This window comes from Triticum aestivum, chromosome 7B, assembly GCF_018294505.1.
Source record: "Triticum aestivum cultivar Chinese Spring chromosome 7B, IWGSC CS RefSeq v2.1, whole genome shotgun sequence".
NCBI lineage: Eukaryota > Viridiplantae > Streptophyta > Magnoliopsida > Poales > Poaceae > Triticum > Triticum aestivum.
The window spans coordinates 240996418-241016062 of NC_057813.1; the positions used below are offsets into that span (position 1 = coordinate 240996418).

Here is a 19645-nt window from a genome sequence, read left to right on the forward strand (position 1 = left end):
ATGCGTGCCTTTTGGGCTTTTTACCCTTGTATCCCTCTTCCCTCTCCCAACTCGTCCCTAGGCTATATAAGGACATCCCCTAGCTCATTTGGAGGATAGCAAAGTATATGATAGACATTTGTGAGATTTGCTCCATGGATCCACTCCTCTAGGAGATCAAGACCTCCTCTTGGAGTGATCAAACATCAAGACCTCCTCCTTGGGGAAGGATCCCCATCATAGGATCATCAAGCCCTCATCTCCTTCATAGGATTTGGGATGAACTCTACCATGTATCTTATTTCCCTTTGATTGTTCATGTACCTTGTGGATCTTGTGTGTTTGTTAATCTAGTGGATGTGTGATTTGGACTTGTTCTTGAGTGTTCCTCTTGTTTTCCCTCTTGTGTTCATCTTGTTCTTGGGGATTCCCCCTCCAATTCGTGAAAGATCTTCACCTAGGGTTCCACCCTACAACAGAAACCTATGAGTTGTCTGACTTTCTAGACATCCTTCACCGCGTTTTCTGAGAGACTCTATTCCCTCGTATCAGGAATCTGGATATGGTCCACTCCTATCTTGTGGATATGTTACTCTTCTGCCAGCATGAGAAGGAAACAAACGCTGCGAGTCCCTGGACATCTCTCATGTTATGTGGTCTGAACTTCTTTCTGCCGTTTCTGAGCGCAAGTGCCCGATCTATGGTCCTTTATCATGTTGCTCATTGAGAAGGCCTGGGCACATGTCTATCCCAAGGTTATGCTGGAAACTGGAGAATTGGTTTCTCATGAGATCAAGCGTCTAAGGAAGAAGGACAATTGGGGCACCCCGGCTCCTAAATCTGGGGGTCCATCTACTTCTGCTGACATGGAGACCGAGGGCGAGGCTGAGGCCGATGATGATGAGGACTATGAGCCCTTTGGAGTGGAGCCCTCTTGGGCAAAGAAGATTAAGCGTAAGATGAAGAAACTCTTCTGCATGGAGTCTCATGGCCAATACATGTCTCATGTCTCTGAGAAGAAGGCTTGCAACCATCACAAGGAGCTCATGCGTCAGTTGGGTGCAACTATTAACAGCAGATCTGAGGGAAGGATCACTGATGAGGAGGAGTGGGTTTAGCAGCACTGCCAGTGGACCGATTCAGACGTCGAGCAGTTTCTGACCAAAGACGGCAATGCAGACGATCCCGCTGGGATGTGATGTTCGAGATCCTCAGTTTGCTATCACCTGGAGCCGTAGCAATGCTCTTTGACTTTTTGGTGTCTCGATGCCAAAGTGGGAGAGAGTATAGGGATTTGTGTCATTGCTGAGTTGCGAGTGTGTGTGTCTTTGTGGTTTGTTGTGTTGTGTCGTTGCTGAGTTGCGAGTGTGTGTGTCTTTGTGGTTTTTTGTGTCGTTGCTTTCTCTTGTCGTTTGCTTGATTTGGTTTTGTGCATGTGAGACCTAGTTCCAGTCATATGGTGTGCAAGGTTGGAAAAAGCGGTAGGCGTAAGCGAGGTGGTTGGCCTTTGCCTAGTGCCTAGGCGGTGCCTAAGCGCCCTAGGCGCGGCCTAGGCGGTAATATAGTTTTTACTCATAGTGTATTTGTGATTATTATATGGGTGTTGATATTAGTTTAGGGCATATAAATAAGTTAATTACCATCTACTGCCATTGGAATATAACTCGTGTGGCATATCAGTGCAGTATGTGGCATGATTTCTTGCTTCGGTAGGAAATTCCTTGCTTGCCCTGCCTAGACCTCCATTTATGTCCTAGGTGAGGCGTTTGGCCATTGCCTAGCGCCTAGGCGTGCCTAAGCGCCTCCTAGGCACTGCCTTTTCCAACAGATATGGTGTGAGACATATGCTACCTTATCCATTATTATCTATGTCCATCACGTACTTTGGTAATTTGTGAGTTGCATGCTTATCCTCTAATATACCCTGCTCACACGTACTCATATGCTTAGGTTGTTGGACTATAAAAGATAGGGGGGGTGTTGATCCTAATGTGTGTGCTTTGCATTCCAAAGGCACTACTAATTAGGTGCACACATTCAGGGGGAACTCGTCTATATTTTGTAGTTCTAAGTATCTCTTCATTCTTGTACTATCCTTATGCAAATCCCTTGTTGTCATCAATCCACCAAAAAGGGGGAGATTGTTAAGGCATATCTCTCTCGATGTAGTTTTGGTGATTGATGACAACACATTTGCAGACTAATCGTGTGCTTTGAGCATTTCAGAGATTCATCCTTTGGCATGAGACGATTCCTTCCCCTCGGAGTTTTAATCAAGACGGTGTAGCTCGCTTGTTTCTATTTTGGTGGACATGTTTCCTAGGAGTCACCGTACTATCAAGAGGGGGTCCGCTTTTGATAAGGCTAGGGTGGAATCAACACGTACACATCCGTTTTGCACCCACTTAGCCTTCCTGCTTCGATGGAGGTTTTCTTCCCCTGCTATGGTGTTGCTTGGTCCCAGCGGTAGTACCATGGTACCCAGCGGTAGTACCGCTCAAGGGCCACAGGCGGTAGTACCGCTTCGCAGCGGTAGTACCGCCTGTGGGTCCTCAGCCGTAGTACTGCTGCGGTACCAGGCTCCTACCACGTCGACTCGAGGGGGCGCCCCTCGTGTCGGATTGTGCGGCACTAAGCAGTGGTAGTAAAAGTAGTAGTACCGCTCAAGAGCGGTAGTACCGCCCTACCACCGCGGCAGTACCACACTGGGTCCTTCCTCTGCCCATCTGCTTTCCCTCCCTGACTGCACGGCAGTACCACGAGGCGGAGCGATAGTACCGCTGGGGCTAGCGGTAGTACCGCTGCCCCCTGCAATAGTACCGCCCTCTGTGGGGCTGTTCTAGGGGGGTAACGGTTGGATTGTTCCCCCCACTATAAAAGGGGGTCTTCTTCTCCAAAGTTGACCTACCTCTTCCCCCAAAGCTCCATTGTTGCTCCAAGCTCCATTTTCGCCCGATCTCTCTCCCTAGCCAATCAAACTTGTTGATTTGCTCGGGATTGGTTGAGAAGGTCCCGATCTACACTTCCACCAAGAGAAATGATTTCCCCACTAATCCCTAGCGGATCTTGTTACTCTTGGGTGTTTGAGTACCCTAGACGGTTGAGGTCACCGCGGAGCCATAGTCCACTGTGGTGAAGCTTCGTGGTGTCGTTGGGAGCCTCCAATTAAGTTGTGGAGATTGCCCCAACCTTGTTTGTAAAGGTTCGGTCGTCGCCTTCAAGGGCACCAATAGTGGAATCACGACATCTCGCATTGTGTGAGGGCGTGAGGAGAATACGGTGGCCCTAGTGGCTTCTTGGGGAGCATTGTGCCTCCACACCGCTCTAACGGAGACGTACTTACCCTCAAAAGGAAGGAACTTCAGTAACACATCCTCGTCCTCACCGGCTCCACTCTTGGTTATCTCGTGCCTTTACTTGTGCAAGCTTATCTGTGTTGTATCCCTTGCTGGCTCGTGTACTTGTTGCATCATATAGGTTGCTCACCTAGTTGCATATCTAGACAACCTACTTTGATGCAAAGTTTAATTTGGTAAAGAAAAGCTAAAAATTGTTAGTTGCCTATTCACCCCCCCTCTAGTCAACTATATCGATCCTTTCAAAGATCTACAGGGATAGATCGAGACACTTAATAGACTTTCACAAAGCACATACCTTGATAAAGTTTTGAAGAAATTGAAAAATGGATCAGTCAAAGAAAGGGTTCTTGCCTGTGTTACAATGTGTGAAGTTGAGTAAGACTCAAAGCCCGATCATGACAGAAGATAAAGAGAGAATGAAAGTCATTCCCTATGCCTCGGCCATAGGTTCTATAAAGCATGCCATGCCATGTACCAGACCTGTTGTGTGCCTTGTCATGAGTTTGGCGAGGGGGTACAATAGTGATCCAGGAGTGGACCGCTAGACAACGATCAAAATTATCCTTAAGTACCTGAAAAGGACTAAGGATATGTTTCTCATTTATGGAGGTGATAAAGAGTTCATTGTAAAGGGTTACATCGATGCAAGCTTTAACACCAAACCAGATGACTCTGAGTATCAATATGGATATGTATTGAACATGGGAGTAATTAGCTAGAGTAGCTCCATGCAGAGCATTGTGGACACATAAATGTGCAAAATACATACGGATCTGAATGTGGCAGACCCATCGACTAAACCTCTCTCATAAGAAAAACATGATCACACCTTAGTAATCTTTGAGTGTTAATCACATGGCAACATGAACTAGATTATTGACTCTAGTAAACTCTTTGGGTGTTAGTCACATGGCGATGTGAACTATGGGTATTAATCACATGGCGGTGTGAACTAGATTATTGACTCTAGTGCAAGTGGGAGGCTGATGGAAATATGCCCTAGGGGCAATAATAAAATGGTTATTGTTATATTTCCTTAATCATGATAAAGGTTTATTATTCATGCTAGAATTATATTGATCGAAAACCTAAATACATGTGTGAATACATAAACAAATACTGTGTCCCTAGTGAGCCTCTACTAGACTAGCTCGTTGATCAAAGATGGTTAAGGTTTCCTAACCATAGACACGAGTTGTCATTTGATAACGGTATCACATCATAGGAGAATGATGTGATGGACAAGACCCGCCCATTAGCTTAGCATAATGATCGTTTAGTTTATTGCTATTGCTTTCTTCATGTCAAATACATATTCCTCCGACTATGAGATTATGCAACTCCCGGATATGGAGGAATGCCTTGTGTGCTATCAAACATCACAACATAACTGGGTGATCATAAAGATGCTCTACAGGTATCTCCGAAGGTGTTTGTTGAGTTGGCATAGATCGAGATTAGGATTTGTCACTCCGAGTATCGGAGAGGTATCTCTGGGCCCTCTCGGTAATACACATCATAAGCTTGCAAGAAAATGACTAAGGAGTTAGTCACGAGGTGATGTATTACGAAACGAGTAAAGAGACTTGCCGGTAACGAGATAGAACTAGGTATGGAGATACCGACGATCGAAACTCTGGCAAGTAACATAGCGATAGACAAAGGGAATTACGTATGTTGTCATAACGGTTCGACCGATAAAAAATTTCATAGAATATGTAGGAGCCAACAAGAGCATCTAGGTTCCGCTATTGGTTATTGGCCGGAGAGGTGTCTCGATCATGTCTACATAGTTCTCGAACCTGTAGGGTCCGCACACTTAACGTTCGATGTCGATTTGGTAATATATGAGTTATGTGTTTTGGTGACTGGATGTTGTTCGGAGTCCCGTATGAGATCACAGACATGACGAGGAGCTCTGGAATGGTCTGGAGGTAAAGATTGATATATAGGACGATGCTATTTGGTCTTCGGAATGGTTTTGGAATGCACCGGAAGGAGTTTCGGGGGCACCGGGAGAGTATTGGACCTTATTGGGCCATGTAGAGGGAACACACCAGCCCACATGGGCTGGTGCGCACCCCCTAAGGCAGCCACGACCAATTAGATGGAAGGGGGAGGCGCCACCTCCTCCTACCATATCTCCAGAAGGGAGAAAGGAAAGAGAAGGGGCGCCCCCCTTTCCTTCTCCCTTGTGCATTATATGGAAGGGGGGCACACCACTAGGAAAACTCAAGGGTGGCCGCCGGCCCTATTGGAGGCTCCCTAGGGCTGCCTCCTCCCCTCCCACACCTATATATATGTGGGGAGGAGTGCCACATAATACACAGCTTATTCCACGCCGTGTGTCGGCACCCCTCCGCCTCTAGTTTACTCCTCCGCTCTAGATCATCGCAGTGCTTAGGCGAAGCTCTGCAGGATTGCTTCACCACTACCGTCACCATACCGTTGTGCTGACGGAACTCATCACCACCTCTCTGCGCTTGCTGGATCAAGACGACAAGGACGGCACCGAGCTGAACGCGTGCAGAACACGGAGGTGTTGTGCATTCGGTACTTGATCGGGCGGATCGTGAAGGTGTACGACTACATCAACCTCCTTGAATAAACGCTTCTGCTTATTGTCTACAAGGGTACATAGACACACTCTCCCCCTCGTTGTTATGCATCTCCATGGATAGATCATTGCATGTGCGTAGAATTTTTTTGTTTTCCATGCTATGTTTCCCAACAAAGGTAGCACTTGTCCACAACTGGACATCATGTAACAACAAAGAAAGAGCTACAAACTCGTTTGGGGCAAGAGTGGTCAGCCGGTTCATGAGGTTTCGCAAGTAGCCCATAAAGCATGATGTGTGAGACTAGGATGTGCATGTTGGTGGAGTGGGAGTGGGGAGTAGAGGCTCGGGAAGACTTTTTTTGCAGGGTAGGCTTGGAAAGAGTTTGGCTCGAGGTGTGCTATGGAGCCAGGTGTCATACCAGAAAAAAGTTTTTTGGCCATTGTTTGTGAGCACAAAGGTTATGTTTAGTAGTGTGGGTAGCTGGGGTTGGATGGCATTTGTGAGGAAGGAAGGTTTAGGGCAGGAGGCATTGTGTGGTAGGTTGCAAAGGTGTTATTGATCTAACTAAGAAATCCAAAGAAGTTGGGGTGTGGAGCTATGAGTAAGGTATTCGTAGACAAATTTAATTAGAAGGCAATTGTTTTGTGTAGCTAAATCTTCCAAGACCATCAAGTTTCTTAGGTTTGCAAATGTTTTCCCAAACAATCAAGCATTTATGGCTGGAGAGAAGGCAGAATTGAACAACGAACTAGTTTGGTCAGAGGAACGGTCCGCCCTATCCACTCAAAGTCTTGCATTGAATTACAACCATGCCTTATGCACTTTAGCCCGTCCGACAAAACACTACTTTTGGAAGCGACCTCCTCTTGGACATTGAAGATTAATGGTTGATGCCTCCTTCTCGTAAGCTTATGGGTCTGATTTTTCATGAGTGGTTATCGTGATGATTCTGGCGACCTAGTTGTGGGGGCAAATTATTTCATCGGCCCTGCAGCAGATGTTTAAACTGTTGAGGCCATGGCGTTGAAACAAGGCTTGGATCTAGCTGGAAGCATGAGAATTTAGAACTTGATAGTCCACTCCGACTATCTCCAACCGATGGAATGTATGAAAACAGTGCAGGATCCCATTGGTGGCGGCACCATCACAAATGATTGTTTCAACACTATAGTTGATTTTCACAATGTTGTTTTTGAGCACTGTGCTTGAGAAACTGATTGTGTACCTCATGAATTAGCAAGTATAGCTTGGGTTCATTCGCCAGAAATGTGGACGGAGAACCCCCTGATGCTATTGCTTAGGTTGATTTTTGACGATCTATCCTTATTTCAGATGATATAAAGCTCGCCATGAAGGCTTTCCTAAAAACATGTTGTATTCAACCTCTAGCTAAGTTAAAATCTAGGTTCAATATACAAATGGACTAGACCTCTAGTTTTAATAGTCTATCCACCACTCTCTGCTTGACTCCCATCAATCCAGCCGGGCTATGGGTTGCTAGCCGCGTCGGACTCCCCTATCACGACGACAAGGTAAGCCACCACCTACAACACTACTCCCAAGCGGTTTACGTCGGTCGGGGCCGCAACGTGACTCCATGGGAGGGAACTCACCCTGCAAACATCACATATCAAAACGGGCGTTGTCCATCGGTCTAATCCGACAACAGTGAGGAGACTAGAGTGGTGGAGGAGAGGAACAGGGGTGGCAGCTAGGTCGCCCGTGACGTGGTCCTCTAGAGCTACGCAGGCGATGTTATGTGATGAGATGGACAATATCGTGTCTTGATATCTTCTACTATATACCCCTATAAAATCAGAGCGGAGAACCAAATCCACCCTACCCATACATTATCCCTGATTCTACTATCCATGTCGCTCTCGTGTTTAGCACCAAACGTGTTTATAGCACTAAAACACCTGACTAATCTCAGCCATCATATACCCTATAAAAGCACAAAGAGTGGAGAACCAAATCCACCCTCCACTCATGTGTTTATCACCAAAGATGTTGATCTCGGCCGTCAAAATATGTCAATCTAAAGACCCGACGTTTAACATGGCAAGTAATTACTCCCTCCGTCCTTTAAAGAGTGTATTTCCAACTTTATTGAAGGGTCAAACTATCTCAATGTTTGACCGAGTTTGTGCAAAAATATATCAATGTTTATGAAACCAAATAGGTATATGATGAAAATATATTTTATCATGAATCTAATGCTATTAATTTGATGGCATAAATGTTGGTGCATTATTGTATAAATACGGTCAAACATAAAAAGGTTTGACTTTCCAACAAAGTTGGAAGTACACTCTTCAAAGGACGGAGGGAGTATCTCTTAATAGCTATCCATATTTAGGTCTCATGGTTATCTTCCTAGATCTATCTGCTCTCTACGCAGAACAAGACTTTCTTTTGCGAGAGTAAGCAGAACAAGACTACACTTAAATTAAAAAATATATAGAAGAATACTCTCATGGATCAAGAATATATTCTTATAGGATATAAGAATTGATTTTTTAAATAATATTTTTATCCATCCAATGTGGAAGATGGTCTAAATCTTGTGATCATAAATTGTAGTTATTGGTTTAATGAATACTCGCTCCGTTCTAATTACTTGTCTTAAATTTGTCTAGATACGGATATATCTAACACTAGTATCTAGATAAATTTAAGATAAGTAATTTGGGGCGTTGATAATATCTTTTATGATGATGTGGGTTGTGACTAATTCAGTTAGATGACTGTGTTGCCAAAGGACGGCGATCCCATTATTTGATTCCTACCCCCAACAAGAACACCGAAATTTTGTCTGGGAGCTGGCTGTACACTAGTGGTATCTGGCCAAGTGCAGAATCACCGCCAACCGCCACGAAACCAAATCCAAAGCCGAGACAATCAGTCGACAGCAATGATGAGCCAGTTAAATCAATTAAATGATCATCACCAAACACGTTAGGCAAAATCAATCCGGACGGCGGCGAGCTGGAAAGCAGGAGGAGCCGAGCTGGAATAAAATCGGCGGCGACCGACGACAGGAGGATTACAGAGGGAAAGCTCGTTTTGGCTTGAAATCCAAGCCAGTACTCCCTTGCCATCATCATCGCCACCACCTCCCCCGTCCCGTCCCGCTTCTCTTCCCTTCCCCGTCCCATTCCCTTTCCCTCATCGCCGCCGTCCCAGATAGGCAGGTAGCTCCGCTGATCAGGGTCTCTTCCTCCCCCAAGACCATCTGCGCCCCCATCCTCCGTCTGATTCTTGCTTCGCGCCGCCGCGCGCAGCAAAGGTGAGGCTTCCTGACTCCGTCATCTGTGTTACTGTGTATGCCTCCGCCGTGTATGGGCCTGACCGTTTGTGCTAATGTCAAATCTGGTTTCGCTTGAGTCAGGGGCAAGAAGTGAGCAAAAGGAGAAAGTCGATCGGCTGGTCATTATGCGGCGGTGGTTTTGCTGCGCACATGTTGACACACCGTATCAGGAAAACGGGGATGAGTTTCCCAGCAGTCCTGAAAGGGCAAATGGTACGTCTGTTCTTTACTGGAAGAGCATGCCCTGCTTCGCGAGTCTGAACGTATAAATGAGTTTCTGACTGACTGACACATCATGCTTCCACACTTGTACATGTTCAGTTGTCATTTCTTATAAAGGACTAATGCAAATACTCCAGCAGTTTGTACTATTAGGAATTGATACCAAGGGACTGCGCGAGTAATTCACCCCTGCTAGCTTATAGAGCTTTGGGCATACTTGTCTCACTTGCAATCGGTTTTGGGGTTATTGATTTCCCTCCTACCATTATGATGGAAAACAAGTTTTTTTATTTTATAGTACGTATAATAGCGATACACAACTTTGTTGGGTACATGCATTGCTAGCTGTATCTAGCAGATAGTTGACTGAAACAGGCAAGCTGTACTGTCACATGGTCTAGACTAGTCTAACTAATACAATTATTCAGTCATCAACGTCAAGCTTGAAGTTCCTTCCTCCGTGGCTATCTGTAACTACCAATTAGACTGTCTTTTTTGGTGACTAACATGACAGTCTATTATGCAAGGTCTTCGAGGAAACTTGTCTGGTACAGTTGAACGGCATTGATCAGCTGATGGTTTTTGCTGATTCAGTTATTCAGTTGAACTATTGCAAAGTTCAGTTATCCAGTAGTTCATGATAGTTATGGAAGGAAGGAGTAGGTGATATCATATATCTTTTTGTCAAGCGTAGGTGATAATATATCAGCGCATTCTGCATAATATCTCTCTGTGTCTCTGCATTCTGTGTTTCTGCTGCTGGCACCATATCCATTTTAACATATGGGTTTCAGGTAATGGTTTTACTCAAATTGGTGATCATGGAAAAGCACCTCCCTCCATTGAAGTACCTGAATTGTCATTTGATGAACTGAAAGAAAAGACGGATGATTTTGGGTCAAAAGCTTTGGTTGGTGAGGGTTCGTATGGAAGAGTGTATTATGCTGTTCTAGAGAACGGGACACATGTGGCTGTGAAAAAGCTTGATACTTCAGCAGACCCTGAGCCTGACAATGAATTTATAGCGCAGGTATGGTTGCTGGGTATATAGCTATCTGCAAATGTAATTATAAGTTATCTACAAATTTTATTGACCAATTGTTATGGGCCTTTTCCTTCTTTGGTTATAGGTCTCCGTTATTTCTAGATTAAAACATGAGCATTTTGTTGACATGCTTGGGTACTGTCTGGAAGGAGATCAACGCTTACTGGCCTACGAATTTGCTACTATGGGTTCTCTACATGATATTTTGCATGGTACTTATCTAGCAGACACATAAGAGTTATCATAAAGCTAATTCAAGGTTTTATGTATGTCGATTCCGTGCATCCTGCCATCAAAGCTACACGTATATAACATCGTGCATATTCTTTTTGAAATTTTGCTCTTTCAACAGGGAGAAAGGGTGTTGCTGGTGCACAGCCTGGCCCAGCACTTGACTGGATGCAAAGGATCAACATTGCTGTTGATGCTGCAAAAGGGCTTGAGTATCTTCACGAGAAGGTCCAGCCTTCTGTAGTCCATCGGGACATACGGTCGAGCAATGTACTTTTGTTTGAGGACTACAAAGCTAAAATTGCAGATTTCAACCTTTCAAATCAATCGCCAGATATGGCTGCTCGTCTACATTCTACTCGTGTGCTTGGAACCTTTGGATATCATGCTCCCGAGTAATTATTTTGACTTATATATCTGAAATATTTTCCCTAGTTCTGTATAATATATTTTTGATTGTGGTCCTGAGTAATAATCTGTTGGGGGTTTCACCAAATCATCACAGTAAGGCCTTGTTCGGTTGCGTGTAAATCCGAGTGGATTGAAGGGGTTTGAGGAGGATTTAAACCTCTTCTATGTCAAAATATGAACCAATCCTTGCCAATCCCCTCCAATCCTCTTGGGGAGAGGATTAACCGAACAAAGCCTAAGAAAGAATTCTAGTGAACTTCAGTTTTGTGTTTTGCAACTGAAGTTTCTTTAACACTTAATATTTAATATTTAGGTACTGAATAGATATGGCAAACTATAGTAATCACCTGATTCCAACACATAAGCGGTGTCCTATGCCATGCAGGTATGCCATGACTGGCCAACTGACACAAAAAAGTGACGTGTATAGCTTTGGGGTTGTTCTTTTGGAGCTCCTAACTGGAAGGAAACCAGTAGATCACACGATGCCAAGGGGACAGCAGAGTCTTGTTACCTGGGTATGTATGCATTCACTTCTTCTGTTCACCCTATTATTCAACAAGATTCTGCCCTCAAAGGGGAAGAGCTGTCATTTCTTTGTCTGTGGTGTTGTCCTGATGGAGGTCGATTTATAGAGGCAATAATAATAGACTCAATAAGGTTGAGGCTAACAGCCCCATTCTCACAGGACATAAGCTGTAATATATTTATGCTCAACTTCAACCCCCTTGTGTTTTCTGGCACTAGATGCAATAATGCATGCTTCTATAATTCCATATAACATATTTGTTCTGGATTATGTGTAAGCAGTTCTGCACATATCTGGATAACTTTGTTGTTTGGCACGTCAGTAAAGTTTTTACAATGTTTCGTGTAATTTATAACCAGGCAACACCAAGGCTTGGTGAGGACAAGGTAAAACAATGTGTTGATCCAAGATTAAACGGAGAGTACCCTCCAAAAGGAGTTGCCAAGGTATACCTTCCTCTCTCCTCCCTAACGCATATGCTGATATGCGCTTGTGAAGCACCATTTTTGTACACATCTATATGTGTATCATTTTGTGCTAAAAAGGAAGCTATAGATGGCCAACAATTACAAAGCCACTCAAAGTGGCTGCGGCCTGATGAGAACAACACTATGTACATGCTTAATATATCCAAAGATGGTTTTTATTTAGGAAGTGGATGGACATTTCTCAACTTTGCTCAAATATTCTTCAGCTTTGTGCTAGGGAAAAACTGCATTGCGAGCTCTAGTTTTTCTTTCTTTGAGGAATGGGTGGACATTTCTGATTTCTTAGCTTTGATGCAATCTTCAAGTTGCCATGAATTGTTAGGGAAAATCCGCATTGCTTGAACTAGAATTGTGAAATTCTAACATATCAATGTTTTATTTACTATCTGTGCAGCTCGCGGCGGTGGCAGCGCTCTGTGTGCAATACGAGTCTGAGTTTAGACCTAGCATGAGCATTGTAGTCAAAGCATTGTCGCCCCTTATTATTAATAAACCTCAGCAGCAACCGGGAGCTCCAGACACGCCTTCAGATACTTGACAACATGTGCAATGCGAGGTTCATGTAAAGTGCTACCAATTTTCCTCGGTGCGTCATTTTGATGCAACTTTGCCACCTGTCTATATGTTGTCTTGATCAGGTTGTATATCTTAGAGAAATAAAATAACACATTCTTATGGATCACCCTGTAGGTTGCCCTGGCAGGTACTGCTTGCCCATATTTCTTGTGGTCATCGAGGACTACTGCAGTTAATTGTTTTTTTTTTTGTGTCCTTTTCACTCCTATACCTGTATTCTTTTTTCTGTGTTATGTGTTCTTCAGGCAGTAGCTGATGCTTCCTTTCACCTTGTAATTGGGTTGCTCATACTTCGATCTCAGTGGTTAATAATGCCTTAATTCTTTGAGTTTGTATTCTAGTGTTTATAGATTAAAATGCCACAAGTGCTAATGCATGTTTGTTGAGTTTTTTTAATAGAGTTTAGATTCTCTGCCCATGGAATGTTCACTTCAGTAAGCTTTTCTTGCCTATGTTCACTTATAATAACTAGTCTTAGTATTCAGAATCCCCGCAAAAAATAAGTCTTAGTAGTCAGAAAATTTTCTTGGTGAGAAATTTGTTAAATTTTAATATTACTAGGTTTTGTTTCCAAAACACTGTACTTCCTTCAGGCCTTGAATAGGCCCGCACTATGCTCACGGCTGGTGTTGTTTAGGTCTGGTAATTTGTACTTGCCTGCCATACAGTTCTTTTTGCCTGTTCATGGTATTTTCAATTCCTGCATGACCCAACCTGATGGATTGTAAACGTAGACGATCTGTCGCGACGCAACATGTACTTCAGACGCCGTGAAAGTGAAACATGTACTCTGGTGCAATTTGTACTCCTCATGAAGTGCAACTTGTACTTCACGCACATGCAACATATGCTCCATGTTGCTAACATATACTCTGCCTGGCGCATCATCCGCGCACTAGAGTATGTGTCGAGTGCGCATGGAAATAAAATCACGAGGGTGGGTCTGGCTGGCGCGAGCGAACCAACCCGACAGAGGGAGCCCCGCGCGCCCGCGAGCGCAACACATCCCCCTCATGTCGCAACCGAACCAGCCCGGCGTGGGGTGAGGATCCCGACAGGCGGGTCTTACCTCTCCTTCGCGCGCGGGACAATGCGCAAGACGCCGCACGTGAGCGCGGCCAAAATCGCCCCGTGATGGTGGCTTCTGAGACGGGTCGCCTGGGTGTGCGTTGTTCGGGCAGATCGTACGACACGAAGAGCCCACGAGATGCCCTGCGGCACGCCACCGCGCAATGGACGGGGCAAAGGAGAATCTCGCCCGCGGAGATGTCCGGGAGGCGGACACTCCAGTATCCTTTACAAAAGTAATGATGCCCCAACATCTGTAATAGGTGCCCAATAATAAGGCACAACCACTTTTGGGGCCAAAAAAGTGCTTTGCCCTATATGCAAATAGATTACTTTTAATTTGTAGCACAACCAAAATAGGGCACCATGTGTTACAAATATGCAACATCTGGGTGGTTGGAGTAAAACAAATTTGCAACCGCACCACCATCGCGCCGTTGCCGCCACCAAATCGGCTGAATCCGCACCCCACTGCACGCCGCATTCGCCATCGGATCTGCCCCCCTTGGTCGCCGCCCGCCGCGCCGATCGAATCCGCCCATGCAACCCTATTTCACGGTACCACCTCTGCACCACGGCCGCAGCGGCACTCAATTCGGCCGCCACCCGAAACCACCCATCCCCACTTGACGCCGACCCACCTCTGTGCCACTATCGTCTTGTCCTCATCCTCATCGCCGCATCGTCGCCATACCTGCGTCGCCGCAATACCATTGAAACTCAAGTCCAAGAGCAACACCGGCTTGAAGAGGGCGCAGGCGCGTGGCTCTGGCCACTTAGACGTTGAGTTCCAATGCGACAATCGTCGCTACTGGCTCGACATGTTCAAGACGGCAGACATCACAACGCGAGCCTACGAGATCGCCGCTTGGCGGCTCGGCTGGCCGCGAGAGGAGCTCAACTTCTCATAGATCGCAACCCGAGAAGATGCGGAGTTCATCGGTCTGCCAGTGACCATTATGCCGGTCTATGAGGAGAAGAAGAAAAAGAGCAATGCAGAGGCCATGACGATGTTTGCGTGGGAGAACTCACAATATGTCCAGCACGAGACCGAGTTCTTCTGGAAGCGAGACCACGAGAAGAGGAAGACGATGAAAAAACAAGACGAGGTTGTTCCATCACCGGTGATCAACCTTTCGTCAAAGGAGGAGGAGTTCACCTCCGATCAAGAGGAGATCCTGGCATATTGGGACTCGGTCGACACCAACTATGTGTCAGGCGAGTAGAGTAGTAGTGACATTTTATGTTTGAACAAGTACTATGGTGAAGTTTTATGTTTAGCGTTTAACAAACCATCAAACCGGAGGTCATGGCCCTCTTTGACGAGTTCTTCTCTGGGACCATGGACCTTGGGCACCTGAACTATGGGATCATTACCCTCATCCCAAAGGTTCCTGGGGCCTCAGACATCCGCCAGTTCCACCCGATCAACGTGATTAACGTGATCTTCAGGATCCTGGCCAAAGGGTACGCCAATAGGGCGACTGAGGGAGTCCTGGACTAGGGGGTATCCGGACAGCCGGACTATCATCGTCAGCCGGACTCCAAGACTATGAAGATACAAGATTGAAGACTTCGTCCCGTGTCCGGATGGGACTTTCCTTGGCGTGGAAGGCAAGCTTGGCGATACGAATATGTAGATCTCCTACCATTATAACCGACTCTGTGTAACCCTAGCCCTCTCCGGTGTCTATATAAAGCGGAGGGTTTTAGTCCGTAGGACAAGACAACCATTACAACAATCATACCATAGGCTAGCTTCTAGGGTTTAGCCTCCTTGATCTCGTGGTAGATCCACTCTTGTACTACCCATATCATCAATATCAATCAAGCAGGAGTAGGGTTTTACCTCCATCGAGAGGGCCCGAACCTGGGTAAAAACATCGTGTCCCTTGTCTCATGTTACCATCCGCCTAGACGCACAGTTCGGGACCCCCTACCCAAGATCCGCCGGTTTTGACACCGACATTGGTGCTTTCATTGAGAGTTCCTCTGTGTCGTCACCGATAGGCTTGATGGCTTCTTCAATCAACAACAACGCCGTCCAAGGTGAGGCTTTTCTCCCCGGACAGATCTTCGTGTTCGGCGGCTTTGCACTGCAGGCCAATTAACTTGGCCATCTGGAGCAGATCGAAAGCTACGCCCCTGGCCATCAGGTCAGGTTTCGAAGCCTAAACTTCACGGCCGACATCCGCGGAGACTTGATCTTCGACGGATTCGGGCCACAGCCGAGCGTGCCGCGCTGTCACGATGGGCATGATTTAGCTCTGTCGCCGAACAGTGCCCTGGAGGCCGCACACGAGTCCGCTCTGACCCATAGTTCGGAGCAGGCCGCGCAGACCGAGGACGGGTGGCTGGACACCGCCTCGGGAGCTGCAACTTCACGGCGATGGAGCCGAATACTGACCTTGTCCCTTATAAAGCTCGTGACTCCGAGGCGCCGGACTCCTTGCCGGACTCCGAACCTCCTGCGCCCCTGCCAATCGAATCCGATTGGGCGCCGATCATGGAGTTCACCACCGCGGACATCTTTCAGCACTCACCCTTTGGCGACATCCTAAATTCGCTAAAGCATCTCTCGTTATCAGGAGAACCCTGGCCGGACTGCGGTCAGGATGGTTGGGATGCGGACGACGAAGAAATTCAAAACCCACCCACCACCCACTTTGTAGCCACTGTCGACGACCTAACCGACATGCTAGACTACGACTCCGAAGACATCGACGGTATGGACAACGATGCCGGAGACGATCAAGAACCAGCGCCTACAGGGCACTGGAAGACCACCTTGTCATACGACATATACATGGTGGATACCCCAAAGGATGGGGACGGCAAAGAAGCAGCGGAGGCGGATTCTTCTAAGAAACAGCCCAAGCGCCGACGTTAGTGGCGCCGCTCTAAATCCCGCCACAGTAAGAATGGAGATTCCGACACCGGAGATAATAACACCCCAGAGAGTGCCGAAGACAACCCCCTCCAGCCAGATTCAGCACAGGAGGACGGGGAAGCCAGCCCTCGAGAGAGAGTGGCAGACGAGGAGGATGAGGACTACATGCCTCCCTCCGGAGACAAGGCAAGCCTCAACGACGACGAATTCGTCGTGCCAGAGGATCCCGTCGAACAAGAGCGCAGGCTTATCGCCACGGCAAATAGCCTAAAGAAAAAGCAGCAACAGCTTCAAGCTGATCAAGACCTGCTGGCCGACAGATGGACCGAGGTCCTCGCGGCCGAAGAATATGAACTCGAACGCCCCTCCAAGAGCTACCCAAAATGCAAGTTGCTCCCCCGACTAGAGGAGGAAGCATACAAACCTTCATCACCAGCGCACAATACGGAAGACCGACCACCCCGTGGTCGTGATAGAGAGGCATCTAGGCCCTCCATCAGGACCGTACCCCGGCACCGCTCAAAAAGTACGAAGCCACGAGGGAATGCGCCGGACTTGCGGGATATATTGGAGGACAAGGCAAGACAATCCAGATCTATCTACGGATCACGTGGGCGCCCCACGACCCACGACGACTACCGTCGCGCCGGATACAGCAACTCCGGCCGGGCCGAACACAGCAGACAATGCTCTCTCGAGCTACGTCGTGATATTGCTCAATATAGAGGCGCCGCACACCCACTATGCTTGACAGAGGAAGTTATGGATCATCAAATCCCTGAAGGGTTCAAACCCGTGAACATTGAATCCTACGATGGCACAACAGAGCCTGCGGTTTGGATCGAAGATTATCTCCTTCATATCCATATGGCCCGCGGCGACGATCTCCACGCCATCAAGTATCTCCCACTCAAGCTTAAAGGACCAGCTCGGCATTGGCTTAACAGCTTGCCCGCAGAGTCAATTGGGTGCTGGGAGGACCTGGAAGCCGCATTCCTCGACAACTTCCAGGGCACATATGTGCGACCACCAGACGCCGATGACCTAAGCCACATCATTCAGCAGCCAGACGAATCGGCCAGACAGTTCTGGACACGGTTCTTAACAAAGAAAAATCAAATCGTCGACTGTCCGGATGCAGAGGCCCTCGCAGCCTTCAAACACAACATCCGCGACGAGTGGCTGGCCCGGCAGCTAGGGCAGGAAAAGCCGAAATCCATGGCAGCCCTCACATCACTCATGACCCGCTTCTGTGCGGGAGAGGACAGCTGGCTAGCTCGCAGCAACAACCTCAGCAAAAATGCTGGCAGTCCGGATACTAAGGACCACAATGGCAGGTCGCGTCGAAACAAAAACAAACGCCGCGTTAACGGCGATAACAACGAGGATACGCCAGTCAACGCCAGATTCAGAGGCTCTAAACCCGGTCAGCGGAAGAAGCCATTCAAAAGAACTACTCCGGGTCCGTCCAATTTGGACCGAATACTCGACCGCTCTTGCCAGATACATGGCACCCCCGAAAAGCCAGCTAATCACACCAACAGAGATTGTTGGGTATTCAAGCAGGCAGGCAAGTTAATTGCCGAAAACAATGACAAGGGGCTGCACAGCGACGACGAGGAAGAGACCCGGCCGCCGAACAGTAGAGGACAGAAGGGTTTTCCCCCACAAGTGCGGACACTAAACATGATATACGCAACCCATATACCCAAGAGGGAGCGGAAGCGTGCACTTAGGGACGTATATGCGATGGAGCCAGTCGCCCCGAAGTTCAATCCATGGTCCTCTTGCCCGATCACTTTCGATCGAAGGGACCACCCTACCAGTATCCGTCATGGTGGGATTCGCCGCATTGGTTTTAGACCCAATCGTCGATGGATTTCACCTCACTAGAGTCCTGATGGACGGCGGCAGCAGCCTGAACCTGCTTTATCAGGATACAGTGCGCAAGATGGGCATAGACCCCTCAAGGATTAAACCTACAAAGACGACCTTCAAAGGCGTCATACCAGGAGGCCAATTGTACAGGCTCAGTCACACTGGAAGTGGTCTTTGGATCCCCGGATAACTTCCGAAGCGAGGAGTTAATCTTCGACATAGTCCCGTTCCGCAGTGGCTATCACGCTCTGCTCGGACGAACCGCATTTGCAAAGTTCAACGCGGTGCCGCATTATGCATACCTCAAGCTCAAGATGCCAGGCCCTCGTGGAGTCATCACGGTCAACGGAAATATTGAACGCTCCCTCCGGACGGAGGAACACACAGCGGCTCTCACGGCAAAAGTACAGAGCAGCCTCTTAAGGCAATTTTCGAGTCCGGCCGTTAAACGACCGGACATGGCCAAACGCGCCCGGAGTAACATCAACCAAGACCACCTGGCACATTCCAAGCACGCGTAGCAATGCGGCCCCAACCCCAGCCCTTGCATGATTGCAAGACCAGCTCTTCACGTACATCATTACGCCCTAGAGATACCATGGGCATAGGGGGAGGGGCACGACCACGAAAGGCCCAGAGTGCGGCTTAACCACACCAGGGGCTCCCAAGTGTGTCACTCTTTTTCTTCTTTTTTCTCCACAGGACTCCGCTCATCAGAGGCCCTGTCCGGCAGTAGATTTGCCGAACTCACGATGCAACAGCCAGGGAAGGACAAAGGCTACGCCGAACACTCAGGTGGTCTCCATTACGAGCATTAAATTTGTTAAATACACCATTCCGCAGCCTACCCCTGGAGGGAGACACTTCTAATAGTCCAACCCTTGCTTACCGCACTATTTGTATCGTTCTGCACTCATGGCAGAATCTCTTGAGTAAACAATGCATCACTCTTTGTTTATAATTGCATTTTCTTTTTTACATATATGTTCATTAATGACATCTTGCACCCGTACATTTTGGTACGGCAGAATACACCAGGGGCTTGTGTTCCCCGCATTATGGTGTAATAAGTCCGAACACTTTCACAAGTGCGGCACC

At 47.3% G+C, this 19645-nt stretch overlaps 1 protein-coding gene across 2 annotated transcripts; it reads left to right on the forward strand.

The window, feature by feature from the left end:
* The first annotated feature begins 8776 nt into the window (after positions 1-8776).
* LOC123160828 (PTI1-like tyrosine-protein kinase 3) lies at positions 8777-13127 on the forward strand. 2 transcript variants are annotated; one of them, XM_044578661.1, is made up of 9 exons: positions 8779-9188; positions 9291-9422; positions 10226-10461; positions 10562-10688; positions 10829-11102; positions 11504-11636; positions 12007-12093; positions 12530-12721; positions 12826-13127. In XM_044578661.1, exons 2-8 carry the CDS (start codon positions 9335-9337, stop codon positions 12671-12673), a joined length of 1089 nt encoding a protein of 362 aa, XP_044434596.1. In that variant the 5' UTR covers positions 8779-9188; positions 9291-9334; the 3' UTR covers positions 12674-12721; positions 12826-13127. The 2 variants fall into 2 exon arrangements, with proteins under 2 accessions (XP_044434597.1, XP_044434596.1); XM_044578662.1 differs by lacking the exon at positions 12826-13127 and having other exon boundaries at positions 8777-9188; positions 12530-12817.
* The last annotated feature ends 6518 nt before the right edge of the window (positions 13128-19645 follow it).